The 13,148-nt window shown below is 47.5% G+C and overlaps 1 protein-coding gene across 4 annotated transcripts in view; it reads left to right on the top strand.

Moving 5' to 3' along the window:
* The first annotated feature begins 412 nt into the window (after positions 1-412).
* MAN1C1 (mannosidase alpha class 1C member 1) overlaps positions 413-13,148 on the top strand; it is an 85,949-nt gene continuing 73,213 nt past the window's right edge. For 2 of the 4 annotated variants that reach the window (XM_030218791.1, XM_030218794.1), the window contains exons 1-2: positions 413-887; positions 2,990-3,740. In XM_030218791.1, the coding sequence (XP_030074651.1) occupies positions 3,180-3,740 (561 nt within the window). In that variant the 5' untranslated portion in view covers positions 413-887; positions 2,990-3,179. Of the gene's footprint in view, positions 888-1,369; positions 1,473-2,989; positions 3,741-13,148 lie in introns of those variants that run through there. The other 2 variants (XM_030218792.1, XM_030218793.1) reach the window with 2 other exon arrangements.

The raw sequence follows: 13,148 nt of genomic DNA, 5'->3' as shown, positions 1-13,148 counted from the left end.
ACAATGAAGACATCCTCGAAGCACAATAACTGATGTCTGACCTGCACTTCCTACTCTCGTCAGCAATTATGTTTACAACACTAGGCATCTTTCTCCCAAACTCTTGCACCGTTGCATGTGTTCCTCAGCAAAAGGAGGGGACGGGAGCGGGGGGGTGGGGGGAGTCATCCAGGCTCTGCTGCTCGGCTCCGGCTGTGTGACACAATCGCATCTTCGGCACCAGCAGGAAGCCTGAGTTAATTGTCACCCAGACGAGAGAGAGGGGGAAAGTGATGGAGGGAAGAACGGGAGCCAAACTGGGGCAGGGAACTCACACGGTCCAATCGGAGAGGCGCGTTCAGCGGCCAATGGTGAACTGCAGAAGTCGGCCAATGAGAGGCGGGCTTACATCTGGACTCGGGAAGGCTGGTGACAGGCACGTCGCAGGCAGAGGAGGCACCTGGAGGGCTGCGCAGGTCCCTGCAGGAGGCGGAGAAAGAGCAGGAAGGGCGGCAGCAGCAGCAGGGGCTGGAGAAATGCTCAGGCGCAGGCAATGGCGCGGGAGCAGGTCACAGGGATGTCGGTGTGAGGCAGCAGCAAGGTTGCAGGTGCACAGATGCAGCAGGAACTAGGAAGGCGCCCAAGCTCGGTGCCTGTGCAGCGCAGTCCACCTTTCCTGTTTTACAGTTGCTTTTCAGGCTTCAGTTATTGTGGGTGACCGTTTTTGCACAGGAACTGCTGCTGAGCTGGGTCCCTTCTGCATCCAGCGCCCACCCTCGGGGCTGATCCTGGAAGAGTCACTTTGTCGCAGGAAACTTAACAGAGGAAAGGCAGCTCAGCTCTGGATTTCCAGCCTCAGCTTCCGTGGAGAGACCATGCACAATACCACCCGGAACTGGCCAGTGGGGGTAAATGCATTTGGTAACTATTTTTTATGGGGGGAGGTGAAAATGCCGTCTCTCTGTTTTTGTGGAGAAGGGAAGGGCGGATTTAACGTGGTATCGTTATTTGGGTATTTAGGCTGTCTTTTACATTTAATGGGGGTTTTTTTTTTTAACTACCTTGTTTTGTTCCTTGGCAGCCTCTGGAAAGTTACGCATCAAGAGCAAAATGAAGTGTCTGGGTAGGGAATATGGACGTGCAAGATCTGAACCTCTTAAAGATGTACGTTTTCAGTTTTCTGGCGGGGTTGACATACGCTTTTCATGTTGCAGCCATAAATCTGCCTTTTTCGTTCGACACGACCTTTCTGTCTGAGATTCTTTAGCTCACGGTGGTGGTGGTGGGTGCCAGTCTTCTGTATTTACAGTTCCCTTTGCGTTTGGCATCAGACCCTAAACCCCCCCCACACACACACACACACCCCTCATCCTTTCGTAACAGCCTGAACTAATGATCGAACGGGACCCGCTGAACCGCACGGACAGCTCCCTGCATCGGACGTAAGGTTTTTGTTTAATTGTGGTCATAAAAGATGAAAAGAGGGCTGTGAGGTGAGAGTGGGGAGGGGAGGGGGGGGGGGTCAAAGCCCGTTGTTTATTAAAGAAAATCCATTGCATTGCATGGTAATGCCGACTGCAGAGGGATGGTGGCTGCTGTTCCTTTTTCAGTCTTGTCTGGTGTTAAAGCTGCGCTAGCCGGATCCTCCCGCTGCAGCCCCATCACCTTTCTTTTAACTCTGTCGTAGTTTCTTCTAACTAATCCCCCACCCCTCCTTTTGAAAACTCTTTCAAAGGAAGCCACAGCAGCTCCTCAGCTCGCTTGATACCACCAGGAAGAGTTTTAAAATAACTTTAAACTCTTCTCAAGCATTAAATACAAGGCGGAAGGAAACTCATTGATTCGTTTTATCTGTCAATTAAGGAGTGGTCTCCAGTGCCCAGCAGGGCCAATGAAAGGGTATCGGGTACCCTTGGCAACCTTCAGCCTTTTGCCCCCTCCTCCCCCCCCCCCCCACCCTGTTAACCGTCAGGCTCCTAATCTGTCCCACTTCCCTAAGACCTCATTCACATAAATAATGAGGGCAGAGCCGAAGTCATATAATAACCATGTAAATGGGCTGTTTTGGAAATTTACATATTGATGGTTCTTAGAGTTTGTCTGGCTCTCAGGATCTGTTGCTTTACTCTGTCTGCAGCTGCTCTTTGCTTCCCCTCCAGAAGTTGCTGCCCTAGGCAACTGCCTAATCGTGCCCAAGGGGGGGGGGGGGGCAACGGTTTATCCTTGTAACACCCCGACACACCTCACATCATAAAGGCCCCCTGTTTTGTGATTTTCCAACTCCTCCTCCAGCTCCCCCCTCAGTTGGCACCCAGGCCACGGTCCCACCCTCCCCCCCCCAACCAAGTAGGTATATCAGTACAATTAAAATATCTGGTGGGGGAGGGAGGGTGGAAGGTAGGTCCAGCTGGCATTGCTCCTTTGAATAATTCTGTAAAATCTGGTATTCTTATTTCGTTTTAGTTTTGTTTTTAACTCCAGCTGCAGTTTTCCAAACAACACATTTCTGTTTCTTTATGGCCGTTGGAATTGTGAAATCATCTGTTCAGCGGAATAAGTCCATTCTGGGTATCGCTTATGTTCCCTCTGTGATGTTCAAAAAGCGTTTAAATGTTTCTGTTTATTTCTGAATGCCTTAGCTACTGCAGAGCCAACATGCCTGAAGAAGATCAGGGTGAGTTCTTCCATCTGGCAATATTGCCAAACAAAGGGAAGAGAATATTCCCTTTCTGGAATGTTTATGGCTAGTGATGGTTGCTATGTGGGGCGGGCAAAGAGCACAGCTCCATTTTCCTCAGATAAGTTGGCTTTGCAGCAGATGACAGTTAACCCATCCAGAAGAGCAGGTGAGTCATAGAGAGGAATGATTTATTTTGTACCCGATTTGCATGGCAAAGTTTTTCAGGAGACAGATAGATTCTTGTGTGGTTCTGTCTTGTCTTATATGATCCGGGTTGCATTCCTGCATAATGTTTAACATCCCTATGTGTTATCTGTGTCCCTCTTACAGTATGGGCCCTCCTGATCGGATTTGGTGAGATGTGTGAAACACAGGGAGTGATAAAGTGATGCCCCTTGACCCCCAGAGACTGTGACTTCCTCTCCATAAACTAGTCCTGTTTTTAACGTGAACTGTGAAAGGGATACCACAGGATTGCAAATTCTTATGTTTAGATAATCCATCAAATGTGCTTGAAATTATGCTCATCCGGAAATGGTCTGGTATGTCCCCAACTGGATTTGGTGTTCGTCTCTCGCAGAGGTTTCTAGTGTTGCTCTTCCTGTCCGGATTGATCACTCTTTGTTTCGGGGCACTTTTCCTTTTACCTGATTCGTCTCGGTTTAAAAGGATCTTCCTTCCAAGGCCACAAACAGCGGAAGGTGAGCTGGACACCCCAGCCGAGAAAATACTCAGGAAGTCCTTAGAAGGGGTTGGCAGAAAGCACGAGGTTCATGCGAATCAATGGAAGACTCGAGACAGGCTCAGGGACAGCTCAAAATTCATCACTAGTGCGGAAAAATTGGGTCTTAGAGTGCCAGCCTACGGGCAAGAGGATGGCAGCCCTGGGAAGGAAGAGGAGGCTGAAATCACAGCTGCTACTGCCCAGCAGCACAACGAGATGTCCCGGGACCGGAAAGATGAAGCTGGCTTGGAGTTTGATTACCAGAGTTTCCGAAAGAGTCTTCGAAACCCACCGCTGGGGAAAGGAGGTGAGGTGGAGGATTCGGAAACCTTCCAAAAACGACTGAAAATCAAGGAGGTAAAGTCTCAGTGATCTCTTTAATTATTGATGATCAGATTAGTTGAGTAATCCGCTGTTCGGGTGGGGTGTGGGGGCTTGGGCCTCATTTTTGGAGGGGGGTCTGGGGGTCCAGTGGAGGTGTGGGAAGAGAACCGTAACCCTTACACCAGCTCTGAGCTGGCATAGGGTTAAGGCGCAGTTCTGCCCTTATGATCAAAGTGCTGTTCTCTGATTTAAATGAGCTGCACGCTATTGCTTCGCTCGGGCGCTGTCAGCGCGATGATCATGGGGGCGTAGATAAATGCGGTTGCTAGTCTGGCGCTAGTTTACCTTTGATCATTGGGCTGTAAGTTATGTGTACAATTGACCTTATTTTGAAAGTTATGTATGCAAATTTGTGCGCTAGTCAGAAATTTGATGCGCAACATTCTAGAATTAGGGAGATAAAGGAGTTTTCGCTAATTTTCAGATCTATCTCCTGCATATTTATTGTCTAGGGGGCCTTTTTACTAAGGTGCACTGAAAAATGGCCTTCGCCGGTGTAGACGCATGTAACAGATGTGCGTCGGTCCATTTTTACAGCAAAATAAAAATTGGACCACATCCATTTTGGGCCTGAGACCTTACCACCACCCACTGACTTAGTGGTAAGGTCTCACACGTTAAGCAGGTGGTAATCGTCAGCACGCATATGCTGCCGATTACCGACCAGGTTAGCGTCACGCGGTAGTTTCTGCCTCGTAAAAAATGGAATTATGGCTCGGGGCTTGCAGGAGCCAGGCGGTAGTTCCAAACTGATGCACGTTGGACGTGCATAGGTGCCTCATTTTAAAGGAGGGGCAGGGGCCAGGTGGAAGTGAATCGCAAAGTGGGCAGGTAACCCGCTGACCTAGCCCTGGTTTTTGCCCCTCTTGAAGCTGTGGGTTTAGAGTTGCAATTTCTCTGTGAAAGAAAAGAAGCCCAGAGTGCACCGAGAAACACTTGCAACAAGATCACTTTGTCGGGATTTATTTCAGGCGCTGACCCCTTTACAAAGGACCCTCCTAGCGAAGCAGTTCTGGGTTTCCTGTTTTCCTTCCCGGAGATTTTGTAAAAACGTATAGGGGTGAATTCTATCTATGGCGCAAAAAAAAAAAGCGCTATTTTATAAGCCGCACTTAACGTTAGGTGCGGTTTATAGAATGGCGCTTACGCAGCCATTTCTACCAACTGAAATGCGGTGCAAATATAGACGCCTAAATTAGGGGCATATTCCCCGCGTTCTGCAACAATGAGCGCAAATGTAAAGAACACTCAACCGTGACCTCTAAGGAGGGCTCGCGGCACAAGTACAGGGATCCAGAGACTGTCACCTCTAGGATAGGAGGGCTCGGGGCACAAGTACAGGAATCCAGAGACTGTCACCTCTGGGATAGGGAGGGCTCGGGGCACAAGTACAGGAATCCAGAGACTGTCACCTCTAGGATAGGAAGCTCAGTGCACAAGTACAGGAATCCAGAGACTGTCACCTCTGGGATAGGGAGGGCTCGGGGCACAAGTACAGGAATCCAGAGACTGTCACCTCTAGGATAGGAAGCTCAGTGCACAAGTACAGGAATCCAGAGACTGTCACCTCTAGGATAGGAAGCTCAGTGCACAAGTACAGGAATCCAGAGACTGTCACCTCTAGGATAGGAAGCTCAGGGCACAAGTACAGGAATTCAGAGACTGTCACCTCTAAGGAGGGCTCGGGGCACAAGTACAGGGATCCAGAGACTGTCACCTCTGGGATAAGGAGGGCTCGGGGCACAAGTACAGGAATCCAGAGACTGTCACCTCTAGGATAGGAGGGCTCGGGGCACAAGTACAGGGATCCAGAGACTGTCACCTCTAGGATAGGAAGCTCAGTGCACAAGTACAGGAATCCAGAGACTGTCACCTCTAGGATAGGAAGCTCAGGGCACAAGTACAGGAATTCAGAGACTGTCACCTCTAAGGAGGGCTCGGGGCACAAGTACAGGGATCCAGAGACTGTCACCTCTAGGATAGGAAGCTCAGTGCACAAGTACAGGAATCCAGAGACTGTCACCTCTGGGATAGGGAGGGCTCGGGGCACAAGTACAGGAATCCAGAGACTGTCACCTCTAGGATAGGAAGCTCAGTGCACAAGTACAGGAATCCAGAGACTGTCACCTCTGGGATAGGGAGGGCTCGGGGCACAAGTACAGGAATCCAGAGACTGTCACCTCTAGGATAGGAAGCTCAGTGCACAAGTACAGGAATCCAGAGACTGTCACCTCTAGGATAGGAAGCTCAGGGCACAAGTACAGGAATTCAGAGACTGTCACCTCTAAGGAGGGCTCGGGGCACAAGTACAGGGATCCAGAGACTGTCACCTCTGGGATAAGGAGGGCTCGGGGCACAAGTACAGGAATCCAGAGACTGTCACCTCTAGGATAGGAGGGCTCGGGGCACAAGTACAGGAATTCAGAGACTGTCACCTCTAGGATAGGAAGCTCAGTGCACAAGTACAGGAATCCAGAGACTGTCACCTCTGGGATAGGGAGGGCTCGGGGCACAAGTACAGGAATCCAGAGACTGTCACCTCTAGGATAGGAAGCTCAGTGCACAAGTACAGGAATCCAGAGACTGTCACCTCTAAGGAGGGCTCGGGGCACAAGTACAGGAATCCAGAGACTGTCACCTCTAGGATAGGAGGGCTCGGGGCACAAGTACAGGGATCCAGAGACTGTCACCTCTAGGATAGGAAGCTCAGTGCACAAGTACAGGAATCCAGAGACTGTCACCTCTAGGATAGGAAGCTCAGGGCACAAGTACAGGAATTCAGAGACTGTCACCTCTAAGGAGGGCTCGGGGCACAAGTACAGGGATCCAGAGACTGTCACCTCTGGGATAAGGAGGGCTCAGGGCACAAGTACAGGAATCCAGAGACTGTCACCTCTAGGATAGGAAGCTCAGGGCACAAGTACAGGAATTCAGAGACTGTCACCTCTAAGGAGGGCTCGGGGCACAAGTACAGGGATCCAGAGACTGTCACCTCTGGGATAAGGAGGGCTCGGGGCACAAGTACAGGAATCCAGAGACTGTCACCTCTGGGATAGGGAGGGCTCAGGGCACAAGTACAGGAATCCAGAGACTGTCACCTCTAGGATAGGAAGCTCAGGGCACAAGTACAGGGATCCAGAGACTGTCACCTCTGGGATAAGGAGGGCTCGGGGCACAAGTACAGGAATCCAGAGACTGTCACCTCTGGGATAAGGAGGGCTCAGGGCACAAGTACAGGAATCCAGAGACTGTCACCTCTAGGATAGGAAGCTCAGGGCACAAGTACAGGAATTCAGAGACTGTCACCTCTAAGGAGGGCTCGGGGCACAAGTACAGGGATCCAGAGACTGTCACCTCTGGGATAAGGAGGGCTCGGGGCACAAGTACAGGAATCCAGAGACTGTCACCTCCTAAGATAGGAGGGCTCGGAGCACAAGTACAGGAATCCAGAGACTGTCACCTCTAGGATAGGAGGGCTCGGGGCACAAGTACAGGAATCCAGAGACTGTCACCTCTAGGATAAGAGGGCTCAGGGCACAAGTACAGGAACCCAGAGACTGTCACCTCTAGGATAGGAGGGCTCAGGGCACAAGTACAGGAACCCAGAGACTGTCACCTCTAGGGTAGGAGGGCTCAGGGGACGAGCATTTGGATAGTGAGCCTTTCTCCTCTAGGAATGGAGGATTCAAAGGATGGGGCTTGTCATCTTTAGTTCAGTGATTTGATAGTGACTGGAAATTATTCAATCCTTTCAGTGTTTTCAGTGGCCTATGAGTCGGTGTTTTGAATCTAGTTTCTAGTGGAGAGACACTTTTACATCTTATTGGCAATGTAGCTGAAGAATTACATAGACATGAAGGTAGTTTGGTCCTCTCCCCCCAGGGGAGGGCCCTCTGGAGCAGGGTTGAAACACATTGACCGGGGGGGGGGGGGGGGGTAAGTGGGGGAAGCTTGCAGCGTATATTGGTATACAGGAGCGACTTGCAGTGTTTCGCCCGTGCTCAGAGCTTGCATTAGTCACATTGGGCCATTTTGATAAAGCCCTTTCCATGTGCAAAGTTTGTTTTCACACAGAGAAGGACTTTCCTAAAATTTCATGACTGCATTTCACATGTAAAAAGTAGGCCCACAGATGTTCCCGGGGGTGTAGTTTGGCTGGTGTGGAGGCGGAGTTGCAATGTCTCAGTGTATTTTATACACTACTCGGGCACAAGCCTGAAGTCCAGGGTCACAGATGTAAATGTATATGTGGCCATTTGCACACTATTGAAGCTGGTTCTGGGAGTCTGTTTTACACTGTACAGAGTCGTCTTTGGGCTTAAAATTGATACATAGGCCGTCTGTTATCAAATTACCCCCACTGGGGCCCAGTTGCTGCCAGGCCTCAGTGATGTCACTTAGCTTCTCTAAGGCCCTGGGCTAAGTACAGAAGTATTGCCACACTGGGACAGACCAAAGGTCCATCAAGTCCAGCATCCTGTTTCCTACAGTGGCCAATGCAGGTCGCATGTACCTGGCAAGATCCCAAAAAAGTTCAATATATTTTATGCTGCTTATCCCAGAAATCAGCAGTGGATTCTCCCCAAGTCATTTTAATAATGGTCTATGGACTTTTCCTTTAGGAAGCCGTCCAGACCTTTTTTAAACCCTGCTAAGCTAACCACCTTTACCACATTCTCTGGCAACAAATTCCAGAATTTAATTACACATTGAGTGAAGAAACATTTTCTCCAATTCATTTTAAATTTACTCCTTTGTAGCTTCATTGCATGCCCCCTAGTCCTAGTATTTTTGGAAAGAGGAAACGAACGATTCACATCTACCCGTTCCACTCCACTCATTATTTTATAGACCTCTATCATATCTCCCCTCAGCTGATGCTCTACGTGTGTCCTCTCCACCCAAACCCTGCCCATGCTACAGCTGTTTTGTGGATAAATGAAAAACAGTGATTTTCAGTGCTGGCACCTTTCACGAGCACTTGATCATAAACAGAGAGGAAACCTGGCTGACAGCAGGAGGGTGAAACAAAATTTGTTCATGAGCATTAGCTGATCAGGTGATCACATTAAGCTAGGAAAAATGTTAATTGGTTATGATTGTTAAAGACACTGTTGAGTAAGATAGTGAGGTTGTCTTCTTAGTCCAAACCATTGTAACATAGTAATATAGTAAATGACGGCAGATAAAGACCTGCATGGTCCATCCAGCCTGCCCAGCAAGACAAACTCATTTACATGGTATGTGATACTTTGTTTGTATACCCAAGTTTGATTTGTCCTTGCCATTCTCAGGGCACAGACCGTAGAAGTCTGCCCAGCACTATTCTTGTACTGAAGGTTCTGGAATCCTAAAGAGTTACAAGATTCTGGAATCCCAATTAGTAGCAACATTCCATGTAGAACCCCAAAGAGTAACATAGTAAATGACGGAAGATAAAGACCTGTACGGTCCCTCCAGTCTGCCCAACAAGATAAACTCATTTTACATGGTATGTGATACTTTATACCCGAGTTTGATTTGTCCTTGCCATTCTCAGGGCACAGACCGTAGAAGTCTGCCCAGCACTGTTGTTGTACTAAAAGTTCTGAAGGTTCTGGAATCCTAAAGAGTTACAACATTCTGGAATCCCAATTAGTAGCAACATTCCATGTAGAACTCCGGAGAGTAACATAGTAACATAGTAAATGACGGCAGATAAAGACCTGAAGGGTCCATCCAGTCTGCCCAACAAGATAAACTCATTTTACATGGTATGTGATACTTTATACCCGAGTTTGATTTGTCCTTGCCATTCTCAGGGCACAGACCATAGAAGTCTGCCCAGCACTGTTCTTGTACTAAAATTTCTGAAGATTCTGGAATCCTAAAGAGTTACAAGATTCCAGAATCCCAGTTAGTAGCAACATTCCATGTAGAACCCCAAAGAGTAACATAGTAAATGACGGCAGATAAAGACCTGAACGGTCCATCCAGTCTGCCCAACAAGATAAACTCATTTTACATGGTATGTGGTACTTTATACCCGAGTTTGATTTGTCCTTGCCATTCTCAGGGCACAGACCATAGAAGTCTGCCCAGCACTGTTCTTGTACTAAAATTTCTGAAGATTCTGGAATCCTAAAGAGTTACAAGATTCCGGAATCCCAATTAGTAGCAACATTCCATGTAGAACCCCAAAGAGTAACATAGTAAATGATGGCAGATAAAGACCTGAGCGGTCCATCCAGTCTGCCCAACAAGATAAACTCATTTTACATGGTATGTGATACTTTATACCCGAGTTTGATTTGTCCTTGCCATTCTCAGGGCACAGACCGTAGAAGTCTGCCCAGTACTGTTCTTGTACTAAGTTCTGAAGCTAACGTCGAAGCCCCTTAAAATTTACACTCCAGCCCATCCCTATCTGTTCAGTCACAATCAGGGCATAGACCCTAGAAGTCTGCCCAGCTCCCCTTTTGTTTCCCAGTTATCGGCGTCGCCACCCAATCTCTGTTAAGATTGTGATAATTGAATTTCTTGGGACACCCTAGGGGTGATTCTAGACCAAGTGTTGGGCAGCAGGAACGAGCATTAATGGCAGGCATTGTAGTCTTTTACTTGCGTAAATGACCTGTCAGACAATAGTGACCAGCAGAAACTATGTGCTGTGTTGTAATGACTCATTAGACTTTGCCAGTTCACATGTGTCTGGATGGAGCTTGCAAATGCATGCATAAATTATAATATTCCATAATTTACTTGTGTTCTGGCTAACTTCTAAATCAAATCAAAGCAAAACAAATCCTATATAATAATTCTCACTTCCAACAGGATGTGCTTGGGACCGTGCCTGCTGGAAGCGGTCTGCTAGGCAGGCAAGCACTGACCTCAGTGACAGACAATTTGGCAAAGCAAAACAATCTGAGTGCTGGCCATTAGGACACAGGGTTGATAGGAGAGTTTTAAAAGACTGAAGGAACCCAAAGTGTTAAATGGGGGGAGGGGGGGAGTTCTGAACGACTGAAAGACATGAACATTTGGGAAAGGAAAACAATCTGAATGCTGGCCATTAGGACACAGGGTAGATAGGAGAGTTTTAAAAGACTGAAGGAAAGGAAAGTGTTAAACTGGAGAAGGGGGGGGGGGAGTTGTGAATGACTGAAAGACATGCAAATTTGAAACAGGAAAACAATCTCAATGCTGGCCATTAGCACACAGGGTACATAGGACAGTTTTAAAAAGACTGAAGGAACCAAAAGTGTTGGGGGGGGGGGGGGCAAGTTCTGAATGAATGAATGAAAGAAATGAAAATTTACGAGAGAAACACAATCTGAATGCCGGGCATTTGTACACAGGGTAGATAGGACACTTTAAAAAAAAGAAAAAATGAAAGACGTGAAAGTATTACATCTTGGGGGAGGGGTGAGGAGGAAAGCGGTGGGGTATCCGGATACTGGGCGTTAGGGCCACGGGGGTACATAGACTTTTGAAAGCCTTAAGGAACCCAAAGTGTGGGAAGGAGGAAGAAAAGGAGGGGAGGGAACGGGGTGAGGGGCATTAGGAACAGGGGAGGGGGCCCTGTCACACACTCTCATTCTCACACACACACTGTCACACAGACAGTCTCACTCTGTCACACACCCGCACATTCACTCTGGCTCTCTCTCTCTCTCTCTCTCTCTCTCTCTCTCTCTCTCTCTCTCTCTCTCTCTCTCTCTCTCTCAAACATACACACTTCCAAGAAAAACCTTGCTAGCGCCCGTTTCATTCGTTCCAGAAACGGGCCTTTTTTACTAGTCTTACATAAAGCCAAATTCCCCTTTCGAGGGTTCAGTGCGGTTTACAACATATATAATAAAACACCAAATAAACAATTCGTTGAACAATTAGAAACCATCACATATCACTCTTCGGAAACAAAAAATGTTGTAACTTCTTTCTAAAACTAAGATAATTATTATCCAACCTAATGACAAGGGGTAATGAATTCCATAAGGAAACGCCTAAAACAGAAAAGATGTAATTAAATATCTTCTGAAACCGAACTCTATTATAAAAAGGCGGAGATAAAACCAATTGTTCTCACAATCGATCAGATCGGCCAATACATAATCCTATATAATAAAACGCACCTCCAACATTCTGAAGCTGATTGCATGGCTGAGGCATTCCTGCTCTCTCTATCCATCTCCTGAATTGACATCACGTACTTCCGGGTTCATCACAAGCAGAAGTGACCAACCACACGATGTTTCTGGGCTTCAGAATGTTGGAGGTGCATTCTATTAAATAGGATTGGTCAGTTCCTTGAAGCACAGCCAGAGCTCAGCGTCCTGCACAGTAACGCTCAGACACCAGAGAGAGAGGGGGGGCCTGACACCAGAGAGAGGGAGGGAGGGGGGAGGTATCTCTGTCACACACACACTCTCTCACACACTCACTCTCTCACACACTCTCTCTCTCTCACTCTCACACACTCTATGTCTCACACTGTATCACATTCACACTCTCTGTGTCACACATTCACTCACACACTCTCTTGGTCTCATACACTCAGTGTCACAGAGAGTCTGTGTCTCTCACACTCACTCTCTCTCTCTCTCTCGCACACACTGTATCTGTGTGAAACATACTCTCTCACACGCTGTGTCTCACATACGCACTTGCACATACTCTCATTCTCACACACACACTCTCTCTCTCACAGACACACTCGCACCCAGACTCACTCTCTCTCTCACACACACACACTTGCACATTCACTCTCTCTCTCACACACAGTCACTCTCACATACGCTCTCTCAAACATACACACTCCAAGGAAAACCTTGCTAGAGCCCGTTTCATTTGTGTCAGAAACGGGCCTTTTTTTACTAGTGATACAATATTGATCTGCAATTTCAGATGTAGAACAGTATAAAATTTGAAAAAACCATACAAGCAGCTTTAAACGTAATTCTTTCAGCTATAGGAAGGTAGTGCAATTTGATGAGACATGATGAAACAATACTATATCTATTCAGTTTAAAATTCAGCCTCACTGCTGGGTTCTGTATTAGTTACAATTTCCCCTGGTATTTTTTTAGTAATGCCAAAAATTAAAACATTCCAATAATCTAAATGTGGCAGCAGTGGCACAGCTACTGGGGGCCTGGGGCCCCCCCCAAATTGTTTCTGGGGCCCCTGGTTTGGCTGGCGGGGGATGGGGACCCCTGCCAGGGGAAGCGTTTGTCCAGCACTGGTCAAGTAAAGTCAAGTCAAGCTAAAAGTTAAGCTGTTTTTAAGATTAAAAAAATGATAAAAAAGTTTAAAAAAAAACCAAACCTTTTTGTATGAAGAATTGAAGTTGCATCTTTGATCAAGGTTTGTCATGGAGATAGTTCTGTGAACTGGTCCCTA

This window comes from Microcaecilia unicolor, chromosome 11 (assembly GCF_901765095.1).
Source record: "Microcaecilia unicolor chromosome 11, aMicUni1.1, whole genome shotgun sequence".
NCBI lineage: Eukaryota > Metazoa > Chordata > Amphibia > Gymnophiona > Siphonopidae > Microcaecilia > Microcaecilia unicolor.
The sequence above is the reverse complement of the archived record's forward strand: the minus strand, read 5'-3'. Positions and strand labels throughout refer to the sequence as shown.